The 26,836-nt window shown below is 38.6% G+C and overlaps 1 protein-coding gene across 13 annotated transcripts in view; it reads left to right on the forward strand.

The window, feature by feature from the left end:
• Positions 1 to 26,836, forward strand: part of Ccdc88a (coiled coil domain containing 88A) — a 151,451-nt gene that overhangs the window by 24,200 nt on the left and 100,415 nt on the right. For all 13 annotated transcript variants that reach the window (XR_010057373.1, XR_010057374.1, XR_010057375.1 and 10 more), the window contains exons 3-4: positions 7,235 to 7,343; positions 25,179 to 25,248. Coding sequence is in view for 6 of the 13 variants with exons in the window: in XM_008770470.4 (XP_008768692.2) it covers positions 7,235 to 7,343; positions 25,179 to 25,248 (179 nt within the window). In the remaining 7 variants the exon portion in view is untranslated. The remainder of the gene's footprint in view (positions 1 to 7,234; positions 7,344 to 25,178; positions 25,249 to 26,836) is intronic.

Raw genomic sequence — 26,836 nt, forward strand, 5'->3', positions numbered from 1 at the left:
CTATGTCATCTGTCCATGACCTTCTGGCTTTCATAGTCTCTGGTGAGAAGTTTGGTTAATTTTGATAGGTCTTCCTTTATATGTTACTTGACCTTTTCTCCTTACTGCTTCTAATATTCTTTCTTTGTTTTGTGCATTTGGTGTTTTGACTATTATGTGATGGGAGGAATATTTGGAGTTCTGTATGCTTCTTGTATGTTTATGAGCATCTCTTTCTTTAGGTTAGGGAAGTTTTCTTCTATAATTTTGTTGAGGATATTTACTGGCCCTTTAAGTTGGGAGTCTTCATTCTCTTCTATATGTATTACCCTTAGCTTTGATCTTCTCAATGTGTCCTGGATTTCCTGGATGCTTTGGGTTAGGACCTTTTTGCATCTTACATTTTGACAGCTGTGTCAATGTTTTCTATGGTATCTTCTGCCCCTGAGATTCTCGCTTCTATTTCTTATATTCTGTTGGTGATGCTTGTGTTTATGCTGATCTCTTTCCTAAGTTTTCTATCTCCAGGGTTGTCTCCCTTTGTGTTTCTATTTCCGTTTTTAAATCCTGGATTCTTTCATTCGATTCCTTCACCTTTTAGGTTGTGTTTTCCTGTAATTCTTTAAGGGATTTTTGTTTTCTCTTTAATGGCTTCTACCTGTTTACCTTTTGTTCTCCTGTATTTCTCTAAGGGAGTTATTTATGCCCTTCTTCAAATCCTCTAACATCATTATGAGTTGTAATTTTTAAATCAAAATCTTGGTTTTCCAGTGTGTTGGGGTTTCCAGGGCTTGCTCTGGTGGGGGAACTGGGCTCTGATGATTCCAAGTGGCCTTGGTTTTTGTTGCTAGGTTCTTGCCCTTGCCTCTGGCCATCTGCTTATCTGTGGTATAGGTGGTCTTGCAGTATCTGACAATGGATTTACCCTGCTGTAAGCCTTTGTTTCAGCATTCCTGGAGACAGACTTTTTCCCAGTCGGATCTGTGTTTAAGCACTCCTGGAGACAGGCTTTCTCCCATTCGATCTGGGATACAGAGAGCTGTGTCACAGGGTGAGCTCCGGGTGCAGGCATAAACCGGAAGGATCCTGTCCCAGACTCTAGGCAGGTTCCTCTTGGGCCAGGAATGTGAGCAGAAGTGGTGGTCTCACCTGTGCTCTCAGGATTGTCACCACTTCTGAGAATCCAGCTCTCTACCCACTGGATCTGGGTGCAGAGAGCTGTGGCACAGGTTCAGTTCCAGTTCCAGGCCGGGCCTTATCTTTTTACTGGGTTGTTTGTTTCTTTGATGTTTAGTTCTTCTTGAGTCTTTTTGTTTGTTCTAGAATGTATGATTTTGATATTAATTCTCAATCAGAAATTTAAGTGGCAAATATTTTCTCTAATTTTATAATCTGCCTCTTCATCCAGTTGACAGTTTTCTTTACTCAGAAACATTTTAAATTTTGTGTATTACTGTTTCACTTACATGTATCTCTGTGCACATATGTGGACCAGACCTGTAGAGGCCAGAAGAAGGTGTTGTTTCTCCTGGGACTTGTGTAAAGGGCAGTTGTGGGTGCTGGGGCCCACAGTTGGGTTTTCTGCAAGAACAGCAAGTGCTCTTACCTCCAGGCCCAGGAAACTTCTTGATCTCACATAGTCCCTTTTGTCAGTTTTTCCGCCTTATTTCCTGAGCCTTACTTGTGTCTTATTTATGAAGTCCTTACTGTGCCTATATCTTGTAGTATATTCTCTACTTTTTCTTGTAGCACTTGCAGAGTTTCAGCTTTCTTTTGAGGTACTTGATCCATTTGGAGGTGTTTATTTTGTACAGTGTGAGAGGATCTTCTTTCAGTGTTACATGTAGATGTCCAGTTTAACTAATACCATATTCTTTTTGTAAAGGCTTGTCTTTTATTTTAAGTGCTTGTTGGCTTCTATGTAAAAACAGTAATCAGATGGTTGGAGTGGAGTTATGTGGGTTTATATCTGGTTCTCTGTTGTATTCCCTCAATCTGTTTCTGTTGTGTGCCAGAACCAGACTGCACATTACTATGGTTCTGTAGTACGTTACTATTTGAGTAATATTCTTAATGTTTAGAGTTGCTTTGCCTATGCAAGGGTCTGCTTACATACAAACTTAGAGATTTTTTTTCTATTTCTGTCAAGAATTGGTTTGCAGTGTTGTTTGTGTTTACATTAAATCTGTATATTGCTTTTGTTAGAATGGCCATTTTTATATAACTTTGACCATCCTTGAGTCTGGATCCTTGAATCTTCTAATGCATGGTTCTCAACTTTCCTAATGCTTCAATCCTTTAATATAGTTCTTCATGTTGTGGTGATCCCCTACAACCATAATATTATCTTTGTTACTACGTCATAACTAATTTTTCTACTGTTTTGAATAATAATGTAAATAGTTGTGCTTTCCGACTGCCTTAGGTAACTCCTGCAGATAGGTCATTTGACCATCCACCTCCCCACAAGGGATCAAGACCCACAGGTTGAGAACCATAATGTATTTTATCCATTTTTTTAGTGCTCTAAAGTTTTTATTGTACAAGTCTTTTACTTTCATGGTTAAGTTTATTCCAAGGGTTTCTGGGCGTTTGTTTGTTTGTTTGTTTTGTATTCCTTTTTTATACTTGATCTTAGCCAAAAGGCCGATAAGAGATTGTATTGTTTTGTTTATGCTACTGTGAATGGGATTTCTTTCACAGAATGTTTGTCATTGGTGTATAGGAAGGCTACTGTTTTTTGTATGTCTGATGTTATATGATGTCACTTTGCTGAATGTGCTTAACACCTAGTTGTCTTTGAGGTCCTTGATGTATAGAATCATAAAATATACAAATAAAGTTATTTTGACTTCTGTTTGTACCTCTTATATATTCTTCTAATAAATTAATGCTCTCAATAAGACTCGAAAAGTAGTGGAGGAGTGGACATCCTAGTCTTGTTCATAATCTTAATGGAATACTTTTGAGTTTTTCTTCATTTAGCATGATATTTCTTGTCCATGGACTCGTATGTACCATTATTATGTCATGATAGGTTCTGTGTTTCTAGTCTCCCTAGGACTTGTATTCTGAAAGAGTGTTGGATTTTGTCAAAGGAAGTGGCTCTTTTGCATCTATGAGATGATCATGTGATTTCTGTTCTTGAGTCCATTTATGTGGTGGATTACATTTATTTACAGTTGTGATCCATCCTTCCGTCTGTGGAATGAAGTGATATAATCTTTTTGAGTATATTTTGAGACAAGCTTTTACTCTGTGGAATTCATGGAGATCCACCTGCCTCTGCCTTCTGAGTACTAGGATTAAAGGCACATACCAACAGACCTAACTTGATATGTTCTTGAATTCTGCTTATAAGAAGAAGAAATTTTGACCTGTATTTGTCCAGGAGATTGCTTATAATTTTGATTGTATCTTTATCTGGTTTTGCAATCAGTCTAATGCTGGCTGAATTTGTGTAAAAGTATTTTTAGTTCTCCTGATGTAAATTACCTCAGTCTCCTAGGCGTAGGCCTGGAAACTTCTATTTTTTCAGCCTCTGAGACTTGCTGCTGAATAAACTCACCCCTTCCTATTTTTTTCTGGACTGTGATTGATTCAACTCAGCTGTTCTGGCTCAAGTCCTCTCCAAATCTTGGATTAAAGGTGTGTGCTAAGGACACGTCTGTGTTCCAGCCAGAGGGATTAAAGGTGTGTGCTAAGGGCTGAGCCACACCACAGCTAGAAACAGGTGTTTTCAGTAAGTAACACAATCCCTGGATTCACAATGTGATCAAATATCCTGCAACAAAATTGGAAGCTTTTCTTTTCTATTTTTATATACTAAGGTAGGAAGCACTAGTTTTTAGTTCTTCTTTAAAGGTATGGTTCTGTGATGACTGCATCTTGATCTGCAGTTTGATCAGTAGGTTTTTTTGTTTTTTTGTTTTTTTTTTATTGCTGCATCAATCACATTGTGATAGAGCTGTTTAATTTTTTTAATTTCTTGATTTAACTTAGTAGGTTGTGGCGATGAATGAGTTAAACCTCTTTGGCTCTCTGTGGGTCATGAACATCCTTTAAAATCTATATTTTCTCTCTGCTACTCCAGACCCAATCAGGGAAGTGGCCCCTGATTCTTACATGCCAGTGGACCTTTAAGTTTCATCTTTCTGCTTCCCTGTTATGGTGATTCTATTCTCCTCTCTCAGTCCCTTGCCCACACAATCTAAAAGTCCTGCCCTGTCTCCCTGCCCAGTCACTGTTTGTATGACAATTCTTTATTATCAGTCGAAACCAGCTGGAGGCAGGGACCCTCAGGTCTGGAAGTTCGGCTTTTGGAAATCAGAAACAGTTCCTAACAGTAGGTCTTATATATTTAGAAAGTCATCTATTTCTTTTATGTTTTCTAACTTGATGTTTTAAAAGTTTATCCATGGCATCATTGGTGTCATCTGCAGTGTTTCTTTGTCTCTAATCTTATTAATTTGGGTCTTTTCTCTTCTTGGTTATTTGTCTAAGGGTTATCAATCTCATTTTTTTTCAATGAACCAACTTTCATTGTTTTCTTTTTAAAAATCTTTTTTCTTTGTTATTTTTATTACATACTGATTTCTATCCTAATTTTGTTTTATTCTGTCTACTAGTTTTGAGTTTAGTTTTTCCTTATTTCTTTCAAAGCCTTGAAAATATGTCTTTACATTATTTATTTGGGATTTTTCTGATTTTTGTGATCTGGACCGTTGGAGCTTTGACTTTTCTCTTTGGACTGCTTTTTCTGTGGTCTTGCCCACTGTTGATTTTAGCTTTATAGTCTTGTGGTGAGACAAAATACATGAGTTCCATAGATTGCTGAGAAGAATGTCTGTTCTTCAGTATTTGAATTGAATGTTTTATAGATAGGTGTTAACTATTTGATCTATAGTATCAATCCCTTAACTCCATTATTTAACTTCTTTATTTTTTGTTTGGATGACTTGCGTTGTTGAGGGTAGGGAATGGAAGTCACCTACTGTTACTAAGTCTTGGAGTTAATCTGTGATTTTAAATCTAGTTTTGTTTATGAAATTGGGTACACCTGTGTTTTGTGTGTATATGTTTAGAATGATAGATTGTTTTACTTAATCATTATGAAGTGACCTCTATGACTTCTAATCTTTGTTGGTCAATTTTGTCATATATCAAATTTGAACTCCTGTTTATTTCCTGATTCCATTTAGCTGGAATATCTTTGTTCATCTTTCATCCTAAGATGGTGCCTAATTTTGGTGGTGAGACGTCTTTCCTGGAGGTCTTGTTTTCTGATCCGTTATGCGAGTTTATGTCTTTTGATGGGGAAGTTGGGTCTTGATTCTCAGACTTACTGAAAGTTTCATATTCATTCCTTTCATGTTGTTGATTTTGTTGTGTTTCTTAGTATTTGGTTCTGCAGGACCAGTCCCTTCATGTACTCCAACAGCTCATAGGTGATGATGCAAAGCTTGGGGTGGGCCAGCTGAGGCCCAGGATCTGTAACTGGGTGGTAGCTAATTTGATCAGCCTGCCAGCTCTCCCAAGCTGCCCACGGGAAGGGCAGGGCCAGCTCTCCTGAGTGCCTACAGTCATCAAGAGGTAGGGCTAGTTCTCCCACGCCAAATGGCATTGGGGCCAGCTCTCCTGAGCCCATTCTATGAGGGTTAGTGCCTGCTTTCTCAAATGTGATGGCCAGTGAGGGGCAGGGCCAGCTCATCCCAGTGCTCAGATATCCACATGGCAGCCCAGGACACAGACATTGACACAAACCCCTGCTACCGTAGGACCACAGTCAACATCAGCCCAGGCCAGGATGCCATGGTCTCAGGTGTCAGCACAGGCCACTCAGATCAGTTCAGCCCCTGGACATCAGCGTGGGGCTCAGGCAGCAGCCGGGACTATTGACATCTGAATAGATTGAGTGTAACACAGGCCACAGACCTCAGCATAGACCCCAGTTGCACAGTGATTCTGTTTTCCTCCACAGTTCACAAAGTGCTCAGCCTTGCTTTCTCTCCCAGCTCTTTACCACGTACTCCGTCTTTCCCATCCCTCCATCACGCGTCACGTGCCGTCATGGTGGACATAGGACTGGGCTTATGGGTGTTATTAGTGATAGCTTTATTATATTTACTTTTGCCCTTCCCCTTCTACTTGTGCTATTGGTATTGACTATTAGACCTCAGCCTTGTCACCAAGTACGTACAACTTTGCTGTACTCCAGGGCTTGTAGTAGCTGTTTTAAAATCCTGTATGTTAGTTCTTGTTTTCTCATTCATTTTTAAGTGTATTTCTGACTGTTTCTGTTTTCTTTCCAGGTCATGGATTGCTTTTCTTTTTATTGTATTTAGTATTTTTTTGTCGTATGATGTATATTAAGACCACTATATTTTGTCCCAAAAACTATTCAGTAGGTTGCTTGTGGTATTTTAGACTCAGCCTATCAGTGGATGATATCTTTCTTCAGGTTGTCTTACTTGCCCTGATAAACTAGCTTATATCTTCTGTTCTGGCCATAATCTTCTACTCTAACAGAACCACTTTTTATGTGCATGGACGTACCATGTATGTGTCTGGTATTGGCAAAGGCCAGAAAGGACATCTCTGGCACTGGAATTACAGATAGTTATGAGGTACCTCTGGGTGTTGGTGGTTCTCTGGAAGAACAGTCCATGCTCCTAACTGCTCAGCCATCTTGCACGCCCTAGTCCCACTTTTCAGTTTCTCATTTTTAACTCTTTCTTGACTGCATTTCTACTATAGTTTTTCTTTAAAGTATGTACTGTTTTGTTTTTAATCTATTCAAAAAATTTACACCAAGATAAATGTTCCAACTTCTGGCATCTACTTAATTCTTTTTTTATAAGTTTTTCTGGGTTATTTCCTAAAGAAATAAAATCCACATTACTGAGTGAGGGTAAATAACCACTTGGGTTAATAATCTGTATTTTGAATTCTTTGTTTAAGTGATTTATTTTGAGAGGATGGAATTAGGAGGCAATTTCTTCCAGGAGTAAAAATTAACAGAATAACAACTAAGGATATTTTGGTTTTAGATACATTTTTCTACCTTACAGACATATTGGACATATCGATATTAGTTGGAACTACAGAATATATAAGAATATATAAGAAAGTAGTAATCTGTTGTTATGTATCACTAATTAGAACAAATGACTACATAATCTTTAAAAGAAACTATTATATTTGTAATTGTTTCTGTATAATTAAAAAGCTTTTCTTTCCTCTAAACTTCTTCCAGTAATCCTAAGACGGAGAGTCAAAGAGTAAATAAAAAAGTCAACAATGATGCTTCTCTTAGAATTCACAATCTATCCATTTTGGTGAAACAGATAAAATTTTATTATCAGGTAAGTGGCCATTTCTTTTTAAAATATTATTTTAATAACAATGTACATATTTATATTTTAAAATTCCTTGTTGAGAACTTGCACAAATGAACCTACTTGAATTACATTCTTGATGCATACTTTTTAACATGTAAGTTGAATACATATGTGAGTTGTTAAGTCTGCGCATTTCTTTTTTTTTTTTTTTTCTGGGAGCTGAGGACCAAACCCAGGGCCTTGCGCTTTCTAGGCAAGTGCTCTACCACTGAGCTAAATCCCCAACCCCCCCTTACTTTTTTTTATGTCTGGAAATTTTGCCTGCATATGTGCCTATGTACCATGTGCATACCTGGTGACCATGGAGGCCAGCAGGGAAGTGATTTTCTGGAACTGGAATAACAGATGGTGCGAGCCGACCATGGGGATACTGGGAAATGAACCAGAGTACTCTGGAAAAGCAAGAATGCTCTTCACTTCTTGGCCATCTCGCCTGCCACAAGCGTTAACTCTTATTGCTGCTAATATATCTCTCAAAATTTCTGTAGTTATTTTACACAAATTTTTTGTTTGGTAACCAATTTTTAAATGTTTATTTCAATATGTTTTATAATTTATGCTATGTTCTATTTCATTTATGAGTTACAGAGAAAGTGCTTTTAAATTTAATATACAAAACTTTTTTAAGTAAAAAGATAGTTCAGAAAATTTAGTTTGTATGCTTCTGATGTTTTTAGACATCTTTTTTCTTTTGTTTCTTTTTCTTTTATTTTTTAAGGCTGGGTTTCTCTGTATATCCCTGAATGTCCTGGAACTTGTAGGCCAGACTGCCTTCAAACTCAGCCTGCTTCTGCCTCCTGAGTACCCTGACTAAAGGATGCTCCATCATACCCAGCTCTAAATCTGAATTCAATATAAATTCACCCAGACAAAAACAGATGCTGCCCTACACGAGGCTCAAATCTTCAACCCTGGGATTAAGAGTTCCATGCTCTGAGCTAGCAAGGCAGCTAATTACCTAGTATATCTTTATTAATTTGTCTTTTGAACTCTTGAGTATTGAGAAAGAAGAGCTGACGTGCTATTTTAAACCAAAGGATTGATCAACTTTTCTTTTATATACTTTGAAGAGACATTAGTCGGTGAAGATGAACATATACTTGTTTTGGAGAATTGGCTCATTGTTTCTACATTTTATCTAAGTTATTGGTTTAAATGCTTTTAAGAAAATCTATTTCATGTTTTATTATTTCATATATGTATATATAGTGTAAACAGTGTATCTTAATTATATCTACCCACCCTTGTCCCTGATCTGCCCTCCCACCTTTTCTGGAAGTCCCTCAAAATGTATCCCTCCCTCCCTCCCTTCTGGTAACCCACCAAGTCCTGTCAGTGCTGCCTGTACAATGTTAACTGGTCTTACTGGCTTAGTTTTGTGCAGTTAACAGAGATGCAGTAAGTTCATGAGTACAGCAACCATGTCAAGAAGATAACTTTTGAAATCCTCTCACTCTTAATTTTTTCTACCCCTTCTTCCTCAGTGTTCCCCAAATTGTGTTTATATATGAAGTCTGTTATTTCCCCAAAATTTATTCTGCAAATACTTTAATTCTCTTACTTAACATAACAAAGGCCAAAGTTATCCTGTTCCTGTAAGCTTTTATAGAGTAGGGTTACAACTTTAGAATAGACCAATTTTAAATAATTTTTGTGAGTTTTAAACTTTTCTTGATTTTTATTTTTACTCTAAGGGTTATTTTGTGCAAATGAGTATTTACTTGAATGAATGTGTATGTGCACCATGTGAACTACAGAGGCCAGAAGAGGGTGTATGATCTTATAGAACTGGAGTTGCAGATAGTTGTGAACTGTTACATGGGTACTAGAAATCAAAACCAGGTCCTGTGCAAGAACAGCAAATTCTTAACCATTGAACCATCTCTTCAGCTTCTCTGTTGTTCTTTTTCAAGTCTACAAAGTATTCGTCAAATCAAGTGTTTCTTTAGGTCAAGCTACAGGTCTTCTTTTCTCCCATGTGCATTCCCAGTGTATATGGAGGTCAAAAGAGTGTATCAGATCCCTCAGAACTGGTGGTGCTGATGGCTGTGAGACACCATGTGGGTACTAGGAATCAAATGTAGGCCTTCTGTAAGAGCAACAAGCACTTTTAAGCACTGGGCCATCTCTTCAGTTCTTAATTTTTTTAAGACTTTATATGTGTGCCTGGTGTGCCTATATTTAAGCCTGTACATACATGTAGTCCACATGGGCATCGGTGAATGGCATCGGATCCCTTGGAACTAGAGTTTCACAGCTAGCTAATCCACAGCTGCTTTGTGGGTTCTGGGAACTTAACCCAGGTCCTCTAACCACTTCAGCCCCTACAATGATTTATTCTTGGCTGTTTGTTTCCTTTGTTACATTGATGTTGGCTTTCTCTTCTGCTTGCTCTTTGCTTGATATCAACTCTTGTCGTAATTACGCAGTGCTATTCTTAATTGTCTCAGCCTTCACTCACTCCATCTTTTCTTGGTCTTTTTTGTAGATAAAGAAGAGTAGGATTTTCTTTTATATAATAAGCTATTCTTGTGTACTCATTGTGTATTGATACTGTGTATTGAACCCAGGACCAAGTGCTGTGTCACCGTGCTATGTCCTCAGCCCTGGAATGCATCTTTAATTAAGACCATGTACATTTAGTTGTATTACTGACTGGTTTCTTGCCTCCTGTAAACTTGTTTTCCTCTTTGTCTTGACACAATTCTTTTTTCTCCTCTTTATCTTAGAGGCTTGGTGTTTTACTGAGTTGGACACATTTTTTATTTCTTTTTGTCATTTGTTTGTCTATCCTCTAAATTTTATTCTTTCCTAAAATCTAAAACTGTTTTCGACTTTTTTTTTTAAAAGTACTCTGGTAGAATAATTTTAGTATCTTCTGTAGTGCTGGTTTAGTAGCTATGGGTTGTTTCAGTCTGAGCTATACTTAGAACATTTTCATTCTACTTATCTTTTAATTAAAAGAGAAGTTTGCTGGATACAGTCATAGTGATAGGCAGTTCTTTACTCTCTGTTCTTGTAATGTGTTGTGGTATACTTTCCTGGCTAGACTTGTCTACTGAGAGGCCTAATGTTTCTCTGATGAGTTTTCCTTGTAAGTCAGTTGGCATTTTCTCTTGCATCTGTTAAAATTGTTTCATCTTGTGGTTTTTAACATCTTAACAAAATTTCTTTTGTGGTCATGTCTGTTGTTCTGTTGAGGGTTCTTAATGGGTTAGGGTTAGGGATCCTGCTTGTACTTAGGTATTCATATGGGGGTTTTTTTTGTTTGTTTTTTTGTTTTTCTTGTTTTTTGTTTTATATTTGAGGCATTTTCTGGTATTTCTGTAAATGTTTTCTGTGCCTTAAGTTTGTGTTTTGGCGTCTTTTTGTGCACTCAGTGGAGTTCAGTTTCTTGGTTGTGATTTAAATTTCTTGATAGTTTTGGTATTGTTTTTTGTTTTGTGTTTTGGTATGTAGATGTAATATTTATTTTTATTGATGGATTTTCTTTTATTTGGTGCTGCTAGCCACTGTGGTGGTTTTTGTTGTTTGCCTGCTGTGCTGTCCATTTCCCATCTGTGTGTAGACTGCTGCCTCAGTCCTGAGTGCACTTTCTTACTTTTTTCATTTGCTTGTTGGAATTCTCTTTAAGGTTATTGTTTTTAAGCCAGACTGTTGTGTTGTTTTACAATTTACATATTCTATACTTTCAGTTCATTCAATGAATTGATTGTGAACTTCTTTTAAAACTTTTTAAGAATTTTTAGGCAGGGTCTCGCTATGTTGATTGGTCTGGAGCTCACCATGTAAGTCAGACTGGCCTAGAACTCATAGAGACTCCTCTGCCTATTCTTTGGAGTGTTGTGATTGAAGACAGGCCACTACACCTGTCCACTGAGTGTAAGCTTTTATAGGAGGAAGTTGTTGCTTTTTTCATATTTTGGTTCTAATTTGTAATTTAAACATTTGTCAGGGTTGGTATCTCATTATTTGGAATTCTTCTTAAGTAGAAACTTTCTCCGAAAGGCTCAGTATCTCTTGACTTCCAGAGAGGAGAAAAACCACCATAGCTGTAAACACACCAAGACAACGCATTTACACAAAAATAAAAATGATAAATTATGTAGTAAAACTTGGAAAAATTTATGTTAATTGTAAAATTTGAAACTAGGATAAAAGTAACAGTAAATGTGTAAACTAAAGGATGCTGTCAGGATAAATGAAGAAAGGAAAGACAGTGACAAAAATAAAAACATTTTTTAAGAGTAAGAGATGAAAAGAAGTCTTATAACAGAAAATTAAGTAAAGCTAAGATGATAAAAAAATAAAATCACATTTTTTAAAAAATATAAGCAACAAAAACAATTCTAGGAATAATAAACACATGGTGAAAAACATACCAAACAGTTAAAAGAAATGACACGAAGGGTTGAGGCAGCTTCATTCTACTCCTTTCATGGAGTCTGCTAGGTATGTGTGTGCTGGGTCATCGTTTGGCTTGCTTATCGTTCCTGCAGGTCGACCTAGAGTTCACTTGTCTTTCCTTGCTGCACTTACCAGTTTTTCTGCACTGAGTTTTGTGGACTATAGCCTTCCAGGTTTTTTTCTTGCTCCAGATAATGTTTCCCTTCGCTTTTGCACCCAAGATTTGCTTATATCAAAGCTGAAAGTGTCCCTCAGTTTCAGTGGATATCGAGAACTCAGAGAAAGAAGGTAAAGGCTGTAGACACTGAGCAGTGGGAGTCTGGAGAGCTGGCCTAGACCTTATGAAGGGTCACTGCTTTTGCAGAGGGTCACAGCTCCACATTGGTTTATCAGTGCCTATAATCCTGGTTTTGGAATATAAGGTCCTCTCCTGGCTCCCATGGCCTTCTGTGTACATGTGGTGCACAAAATCTGTGTAGGCACACACATGCACATGAATTTAAAATTAATACTTAAAAATTTAAGGGGATGATTATTAATTGTTGGAATGTTTGCCTAGCATACACAAACCCTAGGTTAGCTTCTCTAGTCCCACGTTAACCAGGAGAGGTAGTAAAATGGTGTGAGAAAGCAAAAGTAAATACAAATAAAGTAGTGGTCTGGATCTAGATCCAGAGCTCCCAGTCCTGCCTGGCAGCAGAGCACATGTGGCAGGGAAGGTAAGTGCTCTTAGTGACCACAGACTTGTCACATGTGGCAGGGAAGGTAAGTGCTCTTAGTGACCACAGACTTGCAGGTCTTCACTGTAACCTTCAGGTTATAGAACTTGATGCTTATCACAAGATGTAAAGCCACCAATACGTTTGCTTTTTCATAGCCTAATTCCCCTGCTGCTGAAAATTCTTACTAAGTCAAACTATGCATTTTATATACATGCCTCTCATGACCTCCTCTCACCTAGACATAAGGGTAGGGCATCTTCAAGCTCCCACAATTGTGATGGTTTTTTGTTTTGAGGGCCTCAGAGTAGCAGTCTCAAACAATAGGCCTCCTTTCAAAATGACACCTGGTCCTAGCACTTTGAGATGTAGGTGAAAAGTCAATGAGAAGGAAAGATAGACAAAGGATGTGTACATTGTTGACAGTGCATCCTTTATTTTGGGAAGTGGGATAGGAGGGGTCTTTAATGACCAGCCTGTTATCCACTTACAAGCTAGGGTACTTTTAGGCCACAAAAGTGGATTGTAGGAGAAAGCAGAGAAGTTTCCCTTTTTGGCCTGTACATTGCTAAGAGTAACCAGTAAGTAGTCAGCTAAAGTTAGCGGATATCAAAAACAGTGACTTCATGAAATTCATAGGCAAATGGATTGAACTAGAAAATATCATCCTGAGTGAGGGAAGCCAATCACAGAAAAGCACACATGGTATGCAGTCACTGGTAAGTGGATGTTATCCCAAAAGCTTGGATTACCCAAGATACAATGTACAGACCACATGAAGCTCAAGAAGAAGGACAACCAAAGTGTGATGCTTCACTCTTTCTTAAAAGGGAGACAAAAATATTCATAGGAAGGGATATGGAGGCAAAGTTTAGAGCAGAGACTGAAGGAATAGCCATTCAGAGCCTGCCCCACCTTGGGATCCAGCCCATATACATACAGCCCCCAAAACTATATAAGATTGATGAAACTAAGAAGTGCATGCTGACAGGAGTCTGATAGAGCTGTCACCTGAGATGCTCAGCCAGAGCCTGTCAAATACAGAGGCAAATGCTAGCAGCAAACCATTGAATTGAGAACAGAGTTCTCACTGGAGGAATTAGAGAAAGGATTGAAGGGACTGGGGGCGTTTGCAACTCCATAAGAACAACAATGCCAACCAACCAGAGCTCCCAAGGACTCAACCACTACCCAAAGACTATACATGGATAGACCCATGGCTCCAGCAGAGGATGGCCTTGTTGGGCACCAGTGGAAGGAGAAACCCTTGGCCCTGCCAAGGCTGTATCCCCCCAGGGTAGGGGAACGGGAACGTTAGGAGGTGGAGTGAGGAGGGGAATACCCTTAAAGAAGAAGGGGAGGGGGTTGGGAGAGGTGGCTTACGTCTGGGGAAACCAGGAAAGGGAATAACATCTGAAATGTAAATTTAAAAATATTCAATAAAAATTAAAATTAGATTAACTAGATCATAAAAAAAAAAAGGTTAGCTGATGGGTAAACATCTTTGGTAATTGGCCATTACTTGGTTCCACAGGGCAAGACAGTAAAGACTCTAGAGACACAAGTGAATTTACTTCTAGAAACCATTACTGTAGTTACTGGAATTGTCACAATTCTACCTAAATTAAATAGTATATAAAACAGTGTGGCCCTGGCTAACAGTAGGGAGTGACAGTTTTTGTTGTTGTTGTTGTTGTTGTTGTTGTTGTTGTTGTTGTTGTTGTTTTTTTCTCCTGTACTGGGTCACCATGCAGACAAAATTGCTGGCACAGGAGTTCTTCCTGCTAGATTTAGACTTCTGAAAGCTGGGCTAAGACTGCCAGTGCTGCCTGGCTGCCATTTAGATTTAACTGTGGCCTTTTCTTCCCTGAGAGAAGGCTAAAGCCCTTTAAAAAAAATCTATAACTTTTCTGTTTTATGTGATTTTTTTTTTAGAGGCCTGCTCCTTCCTCCTCCTCTCCCCCTCTCCCTCCTCCTCTTCTTCTCCCCCTTCTACTCTTCCTCGTCCTCTTCTTCTTCTTTCTCCTCCTCCTCCTCCTTAAATCCATCACTTTTATTGTTGTTGTTCATTTTCCAGCATAAGCCTTTTTGTTACCTTGATTACTTCTAAAACTCTGCCATCTTTTTTTTCCTCTATGTAGCTGTGGCTGTCCTGGAATTCACCCCGTAGACCAGGCTGGCCTCAAACTCATATAGATCCTCCTGCCTCTGCCTCCTGAATACTGGATTAGAGGTGTGCACTGCCACCACCTGGCAAGATTCTGCTCTCTTAACTCGAATTTTCTGTTATTATCTTTTTTCTTTGTGTTCATATCTAGTTTGGGTTTTGAGAAAATACTGCTTTATTAGAATAAGTTTGGAAGTTTTAAAAGATATTTTGTTGTGTCTCATTATGTTGGCCAAATGATACCAGGAAAATCAAAGTCTCAAGAATTCTTGGGTTTCTTAATCTCATTAATAAAATAACTTAAGAATGGATTCAAGTGGAAGCTGCAGGAAAGTTAAGAGCTTAAAGGAAATATACTCTAGGGCAGGCAAGCTTAGGTCTCAGCTGCTGCCTAGAGGAAGACACGAGTGGAGAGAAGGAAAAGATGTAGAAGTCAGCCATATAGTGGGAAGTATGGATATGGGTGTTGTAGAAAAAAATTGTTAGGGAGAACATGCTTAGAATAAAGAAAGATGAAAAGGAAACATTACACTTTACCAAGCAATTAAGAAAATAGGTCCAAGCCATTTGCCTGTGCTCTGTAAGACTGCACTTAGAGGGAAGGTAATGTGTAGTATCTCAGTAGAGGTTTAGTCTTTCTGCCTGTTTCTTCAGCATGGCTTAAGGTGACCCTGCTTCTTTATGGATCTCCACATAGACCAGAGATTGTACTTTCTTGATTAGAAGCATTTTTTTCTTAATGGGCCTTTATTGCTACTCTACTGGAAATATCCCTTTTGTATTTTATGATATAATTTGTTCTTTAAAGATCTGATAATATTCAGTAATGAACATGTATAGTCCTAGACTTCAAAACAAAACAAAAAGAAAATCTCTTTATTCTTTTTCATATCAATTCTTGGTGTAGGCCTATTTATGCTGTTTATATCAATTTTAGTAGGTCATTAATATCATGAAATGTACTCATTTTTAAACAGGTTTTGTAATTTGTTAGAATAAATCTTCAAAGTCTTCTCTAATAATCCACATTTTAATTGTCTCTCTTGTAATGTCCCCTTTTGATCTCTCTTTAATTGACTTATTTGAATCTTTTTTTCTTGAAATTTTATTTTAAAATTAGCTTATTAAATAGTAGATATTTTTACTGCTTTTTCCTGGTTTTGATCGGCTGTCTCCCTTTCTCCTTCATCGTTGCTTAAGCCTTTCTATCCCAGCTTTACTCCTTCCTTCCACTTTTATGTCGCATGTGCTCTACTTGCCTTGTCGCCCATCCAAAACTTTTTACTTTCCAGGCCTCTACTGGCATACTCACACAGAAATGCACACATATATTAATTAGAAGCTAGGACCCACATATGAGAAAGGGCATATTATATCTTTTTTTTATTATTATTATTAACTTGAGTGTTTCTTATTTACATTTCGAGTGTTATTCCCTTTCCCGGTTTCCGGGCAAACATCCCCCTCCCCTTCCTTATGGGTGTTCCCCTCCCCATCCTCCCCCATTGCCGCCCTCCCCCCAACAGTCTAGTTCACTGGGGGTTCAGTCTTAGCAGGACCCAGGGCTTCCCCTTCCACTGGTGCTCTTACTAGACTATTCATTGCTACCTATGAGGTCAGAGTCCAGGGTCAGTCCATGTATGGTCTTTAGGTAGTGGCTTAGTCCCTGGAAGCTCTGGTTGCTTGGCATTGTTGTTCATAAGGGGTCTCGAGCCCCTTCAAGCTCTTCCAGTTCTTTCTCTGATTCCTTCAACGGGGGTCCTATTCTCAGTTCAGTGGTTTGCTGCTGGCATTCGCCTCTGTATTTGCTGTATTCTGGCTGTGTCTCTCAGGAGCGATCTACATCCGGCTCCTGTCAGTCTGCACTTCTTTGCTTCATCCATCTAGTCTAATTGGGTGGCTGTATATGTATGGGCCACATGTGGGGCAGGCTCTGAATGGGTGTTCCTTCTGTCTCTGTTCTAATCTTTGCCTCTCTATTCCCTGCCAAGGGTATTCTTGTTCCCCTTTTAAAGAAGGAGTGAAGCATTCACATTTTGATCATCCGTCTTGAGTTTCATGTGTTCTAGGCATCTAGGGTAATTCAAGCATTTGGGCTAATAGCCACTTATCAATGAGTGCATACCATGTGTGTTTTTCTGTGATTGGGTTACCTCACTCAGGATGATATTTTCCAGTTCCAACCATTTGCCTACGAATTTCATAAAGTCATTGTTTTTGATAGCTGAGTAATATTCCATTGTGTAGATGTACCACATTTTCTGTATCCATTCCTCTGTTGAAGGGCATCTGGGTTCTTTCCAGCTTCTGGCTATTATAAATAAGGCTGCGATGAACATAGTGGAGCACGTGTCTTTTTTATATGTTGGGGCATCTTTTGGGTATATGCCCAAGAGAGGTATAGCTGGATCCTCAGGCAGTTCAATGTCCAATTTTCTGAGGAACCTCCACACTGATTTCCAGAATGGTTGTACCAGTCTGCAACCCCACCAACAATGGAGGAGTGTTCCTCTTTCTCCCCATCCTCGCCAGCATCTGCTGTCACCTGAGTTTTTGATCTTAGCCATTCTCACTGGTGTGAGGTGAAATCTCAGGATTGTTATGATTTGCATTTCCCTTATGACTAAAGATGTTGAACATTTCTATAGGTGTTTCTCAGCCATTAGGCATTCCTCAGCTGTGAGTTCTTTGTTTAGCTCTGAACCCCATTTTTTAATAGGGTTATTTGTCTCCCTGCGGTCTAACTTCTTGAGTTCTTTGTATATTTTGGATATAAGGCCTCTATCTGTTGTAGGATTGGTAAAGATCTTTTCCCAATCTGTTGGTTGCCGTTTTGTCCTAACCACAGTGTCCTTTGCCTTACACAAACATTGCAGTTTTATGAGATCCCATTTGTCGATTCTTGATCTTAGAGCATAAGCCACTGGTGTTTTGTTCAGGAAATTTTCTCCAGTGCCCAGGTGTTAGCGATCTTCCTCACTTTTTCTTCTATTAGTTTGAGTGTGTCTGGTTTGATGTGGAGGTCCTTGATCCACTTGGACTTAAGCTTTGTACAGAGTGATAAGCATGAATCGATCTGCATTCTTCTACATGTTGACCTCCGGTTGAACCAACACCATTTGCTGAAAATGCTATCTTTTTTCCATTGGATGGTTTTGGCTCCTTTGTCAAAAATCAAGTGACCATAGGTGTGTGGGTTCATTTCTGGGTCTTCAATTCTATTCCATTGGTCTATCTGTCTGTCTCTGTACCAATACTATGCAGTTTTTATCACTATTGCTCTGTAATACTGCTTGAGTTCAAGGATAGTGGTTCCCTCTGAAGTCCTTTTATTGTTGAGGATAGTTTTAGCTATCCTGGGTTTTTTGTTATTCCAGATGAATTTGCAAATTGTTCTGTCTAACTCTTTGAAGAATTGGATTGGTATTTTGATGGGGATTGCATTGAATCTGTAAATTGCTTTTAGTAAAATGGCCATTTTTACTATATTAATCCTGCCAGTCCATGAGCATGGGAGATCTTTCCATCTTCTGAGGTCTTCTTCAATTTCTTTCTTCAGAGTCTTGCAGTTCTTATTGTACAGATCTTTTACTTGCTTGGTTAAAGTCACACCAAGGTACTTTATATTATTTGGATCTATAATATCTTTGGCCATGCCTCCAGGTTCCCCTCCCAGGCACACCTGACTTGAGAGTATCCAAGCTAATACACATCTGCGTTAAAAGTCTGGATTCATTACCCATTAGACAATGGCTCACTTAATGTCAAATTAGATCCAACCATTTTTTAAGGGACGGTCATACATACTGCCAGCAGTCCAGTAAATACAAAGAGGTCCCTATAAAAAGGAGTGAAGCATCCGTAATTTTGGTCATCCTTCTTCTTGAGCTTCATGTGGTCTGTGGATTGTATCTTGGGTGTTTCAAGCTTTTGGGCTAATATCCACTTATCAGTGAATGCATACCATGTGTGTTTTTTTAGTGACTGGGTTAACTCCCTTAAGATGATACTTTGTAGTTCCATCCATTTGCCTATGAATTTCATGAAGTCACTGTTTTCAATAGCTCAGTAGTACTCCATTGTGTAGATGTACCACATTTTCTGTATCCATTCCTCTGTTGAAGGTTCTTTCCAGCTTCTGGCTATTATAAATAAGGCTGCTATGAACAGAGTGAGCATGTGTCTTTGTTGTATGTTGGAGCATGTTTTGGGTATATGCCCAGGAGTGGTATAGCTGGGTCCTCAGATAGTACTATGTCCAATTTTGTAAGGAACCTCCAGACTGATTTCCAGGGTGGTTGTACCAGCTTGCAATCCCACCAGCAATAGAGGAGTATTTCTTTTTTTTTTTCTCTCTTCTTTATTAACTTGGGTATTTTTTTTTAAGATTTATTCATTTATTATATATAAGTACACTGTAGCTGTCTTCATATACACCAGATATCTTTATCAGATATCAGGTATCAGATCTCTTTACAGATGGTTGTGAGCTACCATGTGGTTGCTGGGAATTGAACTCAGGACCTCTGGAAGAGGAGTCGGGGCTCTTAACCACTGAGCCATCTCTCCAGCCCAACTTGGGTATTTCTTATATTTCAATTGTTATTCCCTTTCCCAGTTTCTGGGCCAACATCCCCCAACCCAACCCCTCCCTCTCCCCTTCTATATGGGTGTTCCCCTCTCCACCCTCCCCCCATTACTTCCCTCTCCCCAACAATCACGTTCACTGGGGGTTCAGTCTTGGCAGGACCAAGGGCTTCCCCCTCCACCTGTGCCCTTACTAGGCTATTCATTGCCACCTATGCAGTTGGAGCCCAGGGTCAGTCCATGTCTTTGGGTAGTGGCTTAGTCCCTGGAAGCTCTGGTTGGTTGGCATTGTTGTTTGTAGGGGTCTCAAGCCCCCTCAAGCTCTTTCAGTCCTTTCTCCGATTCCCTCAACGGGGGGGGGGGGGGTTCCCATTCTCAGCTCAGCGGTTTGCTGCTGGCAATCGCCTATGCATTTGCAATATTCTGACTGTGTCTCTCAAGGAGAGATCTACATCCGGCTCCTGTCGGCCTGCACTTCTTTGCTTCATCCATCTTATCTAGTTTGGTGGCTGTATATGTATGGGCCACATGTGGGGCAGGCTCTGAATGGGTGTTCCTTCAGTCTCTGTTCTAAACTTTGCCTCCCTATTCTAGAGGAGTGTTTCTTATTCTCCTCTTCCTCCCCAGCGTCTATTGTCACTTGAGTTTTTGATCTTAGCCATTCTGACTGGTGTGAGATGGAATCTCAGGGTTGTTTTAATTTGCATTTCCCTGATAGCTAAGGATGTTGAACTTTTTTTAGGTACTTCTCAGACATTTGATATTCCTGAGATGAGAATTCTTTATTTAGCTCTGTACCCCATTTTTTAAACAGGGTTATTTAATTCTCTGGAGTCTAACTTCTTGAGTTCTTTTAATATATTAGATATTACCCCTCCTTTGGATGCTGTTTTGTCCTAATGACAGTGTCCTTTTTCTTGCAGAAGCTTTGCAGCTTTATGAGATCTGATTTGTCAGTTCTTAATCTTAGAGCATTAGCCATTGGTGATCTGTTCAGGAAATTTTCCCCAGTGCCCATGTGTCGAGGCTTTTACCCACTTTTTCTTCTAATAGTTGAGTGTATCTGGTTTGATGTGGAGGTCCTTGATCCACTTGGACTTAAGCTTTGTACATGGTGATAAGAATGGTTCTATCGGCATTCTTCTACCTGCTGACCTCCAGTTGAACCAGCACCATTGGTTGAAAATGCTTTCTTTCTTCCATTGGATGGGTTTAGCTCCTTTATCAAAGATCAAGTGACCATAGCTGTGTGGGTTCCTTTCTCTGTCTACAGTTCTATTCCACTGATCTCCCTGCCTGTCTCTGTACCAATACTGTGCAGTTTTTATCAGTATTGCTCTGTAATCAGATTGGAGTCAGGGATGGTGATTCCCCCAGAAGTTCTTTTATGTTGAGGATAGTTTTAGGTATCCTGGCTTTTTTGTGATTCCAAAGGAATTTGCAAATTGCTCTTTCTTTTTTTTTTTTTTTTTTTTTTTTTCCGGAGCTGGGGACCGAACCCAGGGTCTTGTGCTTGCTAGGCAAGCGCTCTACGACTGAGCTAAATCCTCAACCCACGCAAATTGCTCTTTCTAACTCAAGAATTGAGTTGGAATTTTGATGGGGATTGCATTGTATCTGTAGATTGCTTTTGGCCAGAGGGCCATTTTTACTATATTAATCCTGCCAATCCGTGAGCATGAGAGATCTTTCCATCTTCTGAGATCTTCTTCAATTTCTTTCTTCAAAGACTTGAAATTCTAGTCATACAGAACTTTCACTTGCTTAGTTAGAGTCACACCCAGGTATTTTGTGTTATTTGTGACTAGTAATGGGTGTCATTTCCCTAATTTCTTTTTCAGCTTGTTTATCCTTTGAGTAGAGGAAGGCTACTTATTTGTTTGAGTTAGTTTTATATCCAGCCAGTTTGTTGAAGTTGTTTATCAGGCTTAGTAGTTCTCTGGTAGAATGTTTGAGATCACGTAAGTATACTATCATATCATCTGCAAATAGTGATATTTTTTTTCTTTTCTTTTTTTTTCCCAGAGCTGGGGACCGAACCCAGGGCCTTGTGCTTGCTAGGCAAGCACTCTACCACTGAGCTAAATCCCCAACCCCAAATAGTGATATTTTGACTTCTTCCTTGCCAGTTTGTATCCCTTTGACCTCCTTTTGTTACCTGATTGCTCTGGTTAGGACTTTTGAGCACTATATTGAATAAGTGGGGAGGGATTTTAGTGGGATTGCTTCAACTTTCTCTCCATTTAGTTTAATGTTACCTACTGGTTTGTTGTTGCTTTTACTGTGTTTAGGTATGGGCCTTGAATACCTGATCTTTCTAAGACTTATGTCATGAAGGCGTGTTGAGTTTTGTCAAATGATTTCTCAGCATCTAATGAGATGATCAAGTGGATTTTTCTTTGAGTTTGTTTATTTAGTGAATTATGTTGTTGGATTTCCGTATACTGATCCATCCCTCCATCCCTGGGATGAAGCCTACTTGGTCATGATTGATGATTGTTTTGATGTGTTCTTGGATTCGATTTGTGAGATTTTTATTGACTATATTTTCATCTATATTCATAACGGAAATTGGTCTGACATTCTCTTTCTTTGTCGGGTCTTTGTGTGGTTTTGGTATAAGCATAATTTTGGCTTCATAGAAGGGGTTGGGTAGTGTTGCTTCTGTTGCTATTTTGTGGAATAGTTTGGACAGTATTGGTATTAGTTCTTCTTTGAAGGTCTGTTACCATTCTGAACTAAACCCATCTGGACTTTTTTTGGTTGGGAGACTTTTAATAACTGCTTCTATTTCTTTAGGTGTTAACAGATTGTTTAGATGGTTTATCTGATCCTGATTTAACTTTGCTACCTGATATCTGTTTAGAACTTTGTCCCATTTCCTCCAGATTTTCCAGTTTTGTTGAATATAGGCTTTTGTAGTAGGATCTGATGATTTTTTCAATTTTGTCAGATTCTGTTGTTATGTCTCCCTTTTCATTTCTGATTTTGTTAATTTGGATACGGTCTCTGTGCCCTCTGCTTAGTCTGGCTAAGGGTTTGTCTATCTTGTTGGTTTTGTTGGTTCATTGTATAGTCCTTTTTGTTTCTACTTGGTTGACTTTAGCCCTGAATTTGAGTTTTTCCTGCTATCTACTCCTTTTAGGTATGTTTGTTTCTTTTTGTTCGAGATCTTTTCCATGTGCTGTCAGGCTGCTAGTGTATGCTCTCTTTCTTTTTAAAGGCACTCAGAGCTATGAGTTTTCCTCTTAGCACTGCTTTCATTGTATCCCATAAGTTTGGGTAGGTTGTGCCTTCATTTTCTTTAAATTCTAAAAAGCCTTCATTTCTTTCTTTATTTCTTCCTTGGCCAAGTTATCACTGAGTAGAATGTTGTTCAGCTTCCATGTGTATGTGAGCTTTTTATTGTTTTTTGTTATTGAAGACCAGCCTTGTCCATGGTGATATGATAGGATGCATGGGATTACTTCTATCTTCTTGTATCTGTTGAGGCCTGTTTTGCAGCTGATTATATGGTCAATTTTGGAGAAGGTACCATGAGGTGCTGAGAAGAAGCTATATCCTTTTGTTTTAGGATGAAATGTTCTATAGATATCTGATAAATCCATCTGGTTAATAACTTCTGTTAGTTTCTCTATGTCCCTGTTTCGTTTCTGTTTCCATGATCTGTCCATTACTGAGAGTGGAGTTGTGAAGTCTCCCACTATTATTGTGTGAGGTGCAATGTGTGCTTTGAGCTTTAGTACAGTTTCTTTTATGAATGTGGGTGCCCTTGCATTTGGAGCATAAATATTCAGGATTGAGAGTTCATCTTGGTGGGTTTTTCCTTTGATGAATACCAATTGTCCTTTCTCACCTTTTTTGATAACTTTAGGTTGAAAGTCAATTTTATTCTATATTAAAATGGCTACTCCAGTTTGTTTCTTGAGACCATTTGCTTGGAAAATTGTTTTCCAGCCTTTTACTCTGAGGTAGTGTCTGTCTTGTCCCTGAGGTGTATTTCCTGTATGCAGCATAATGCTGGGTCCTTTTTCCGTATTCAATCTGTTAGTCTATGTCTTTTTATTGAAAATAGAGTTCACTGATGTTAAGAGATATTAGGTACCAGTGGTTGCTGTTTCCTGTTACTTTGTTGTTAGAGGTGGAATTATGTTTGTGTGTCTATCTTCTTTTTGGGATTGTTTAATGAAGATTACTTTCTTGCCTTTTCTGTGGTGTAGTTTTCCTCCTTGTGGAGGAGTTTTCCATCTATTATCCTTTGGGGGGCTAGATTTGTGGAAAGATACTGTGTAAATTTGGTTTTGTCATTGAATATCTTGGCTTCTCTATCTATACTAATAGAGAGCATTTCTGGATATAGTAGCCTGGGCTGCCATTTGTGTTCTCTTAGGGTCTGTATGACATCTGCCCAGGATCTTCTGGCTTTCACAGTCTCCGGTGAGAAGCCTGATGTAATTCTTATAGGTCTGTCTGCATTTTGCGTTTTCTCTGATGTTTATGTCAATGTTTTCTATGGTATCTTCTGCCTCTGAGATTCTCTCTTCTCTCACTTGTCAATCTCCTTTGTTGGTGATGCTTGTTTCTATGACTACTGATCTCTTTCCTAGGTTTTCTATTTTCATTTTTAGATCCTGGATGGTTTTGTCCAATTCTTTCACCTGTTTGGTTGTGTTTTCCTGTAATTCTTTAAGAAATTTTTGTATTTTCTCTTTAAGGGCTTCTACTTGTTTATCTTGTTTTTCTGTATTTCTTTACAGGGGTTATTTATGTCCTTCTTAAACTCCTGTATTATCATCCTGAGATATGATTTTAAATCCAAATCTTGCTTTTCCGCTGTGTTTGGATATCCAGATTTTGCTTTGGTGTGAGAACTGGGCTCTGATGATGCCAAATAGTCTTGGTGTCTGTTGCTTGGTTACTGCTCTTGTCTCTTGCCATCTTGTTACCTCTGGTGTTAGCTGGTCTTGCTGTCTCTGACAGTGGCTTGATGGTTCTGTAAGCCTGTGTCTTAGCACTCGAGAGACTAGCTCTCTCATAGCGGATCTGGGTACATAGAACTATGTCACAGGGTCAGCTCTTGGTGCAGGTGGAAACCGGGAGGATCCTGTCCCAGACTGCTTTTCGGTTCCTCTTTCCAGAGAGCTCCAAACGGGTTCCTCTTGGCCCAGGAATGTTAGTAGAAGTGGTGGTCTCACCTGAGCTCTCAGGATTGTCCCCACTTCTGATAGTCCAGCTCTATCCCCAGAGGATCTGGGTGCAGAGAGCTGTGGCACAGCGTCAGTTCCAGGCTGGGCCTTATCTTTTAACTGGGTTGTTTGTTTCTTTGATGTCATTCTTCTCGAGTCTTTTTGTTTGTCTCGAATCTCGGATCTTGATATTAATTCTCAGTCAGATATTTAAGCAGCAAATATTTTCTCCAATTCTGTAATCTTCTTCTTCACCCAGTTGACAGTTTGCTTTACTCAGAAACATTTACAATATTTAAATTTTGCATATTAGTGTGTGGAGATCTGTGTACTGAGAACTGTGGGACTAGGTCAACTCCGGGTGCAGACAGAAACCAGAAGTTATTTACTTGTATATTGAGATGTGTTTTCACTCTATGGCTGCGGCTGCATCAGACTTAGTATTTAACCCAGGCTGGCCTCACAACTTCTTAAAGAATAAAACAAAACAAAATCCTTCTTTGTCATCTTAACAGATGTGAAGGTTACAGATTTGATCCATCATTCTTTATCCTTTAATTCTGTTATAACTTAGTAATTTAATTCATTAAAGGTGCAAAAGAGACTCTCTGTACATTTATTTCTAATATAGCACACACACAGAAGAGTGTCCAGTCCTAAGTGAGGACTTGGTGAGTGGTTACACAGTCAGCAGCAACTGTGCAGTTACTAACTACTGAATATCATTTTACAGGACACTTTGCAGCAGTTGATTATGATGTCATTACCAAATATCTTAGTCATTGGCAAAAATCCCTTTTCTGGTAAGTTTTAAGTCTGTCTGATGTGATAATAATAGCTTATGTTTGTGTCACACTAGTTACATTTACCAAGGCCTTGGTTATCTCAGTTCTCAGGTTTTTCACAACCTCATTTGAAAAGTTGAGGATGATATTACTGTGTATGGAGAGAAAAGACGCTTATAGTTTTTAGTTGTTGGTGAGGTATACAAACTCAACAGTAAATTTTTGTGCTACATCAAACTGGTTTTTCTTGGTGATGGTTGGTTTTTATTATCTCATTCTTAGCAATGGTGTTAGAAAAGGAATGGTGTTGAACAACTGAGGTTCATACCCACCCACATGCCTATTTATTGTTGCCAAAATGGTTGGCACTGTGGCCATTTCTTTCCCGTTTGTTTGCTAGTTTGTGTTTGTAATCATAGTGTGGCCATTTCTTTCCCGTTTGTTTGCTAGTTTGTGTTTGTAATCATAGTGTTGAATCTTTGACCTGATAACTACTAGCCAAACTCCTCTATAATTGAGCAGTATTCCAACTGTTAAGTTGAAAGTTTTACTGATGAACATTAATTTATATTGAACTATATCATAGTGCGAAGATGAGAGGAAGTTTCCTTTATTTAAATTAATATACATAGTGATTGTTACTCCTTTACTAGAATTTTATTTGTATTTGTATTTTGCCATTTATGGAACTTAATCTGAGGACCTCACCTATACCAAACATTCACTGTAATCATATACCCTAGAATTTAAAATTTGAACAATTGAGTAACTAGCAGCTATAAAACATTTCAGCAAAGGACTTAATCCTTGTGGGATGCATGATATTTAAATTGAATATATCATCTCTAACCTGATTGAAACCAAAATAAAATTAAAAAAATGTAAGATGAAAGCAGCTGTTTTTACAGAGGGACATTAAATGCATTAGTAGTGAACTCAGTTAGGAATTCACTAACCTAAGTAATCTTTAGAGATACTCTAGGATATTTGGTTGTATAAGTAAAGAGGAAGATTAGTGTGTAAAATGTGATTATTTCTGATTCTATATGTATTTAGTAAGTAACTATCATATCTAGAGTAGACATGGTTTACGTGCTAGGGGTTCTTGGTTTGGTGAAAGTTCCAAAGATTACTATGAGATGATAAAATTCATATAGCAAAGACGTGTACTAAATGCTAAGCTGTGTAAAAACACAGAGCTCTTGACTGTTTTTTAAATTGCCAGGGTTAGGGTTACAAACTGTGGTCACTGGATCAAGAAAGACCACACAGATGTCAGATGTATCTAGGTTGATGGGGGTGATTCACTACAGAACTGAGGGAAGGACAGCGATGTCTAACCAGAGTTAGGACAGAAGTGCATGTATACTTATGTGTGATGACTGTTAAGATGGTGTAGTAGTCTGGAAAATTGATTAAGGGAAAGTACGAGAAGTCTCTAATATAAAGATTTAAAATTCATCACAGGTACATTAACCGAATAGTGAAAAATCTTTCTGAACATTACATGTTTGTGAATGTTCAACCAAATATTTAAGGCAATCTTAATTAAATGCTGTTGACTTGTTCTACAGTTCTGTTCTGGACTGATAACAGTTTTATATAT

Source organism: Rattus norvegicus, chromosome 14 (assembly GCF_036323735.1).
Source record: "Rattus norvegicus strain BN/NHsdMcwi chromosome 14, GRCr8, whole genome shotgun sequence".
In the NCBI taxonomy this organism is placed as follows: Eukaryota; Metazoa; Chordata; class Mammalia; order Rodentia; family Muridae; genus Rattus; species Rattus norvegicus.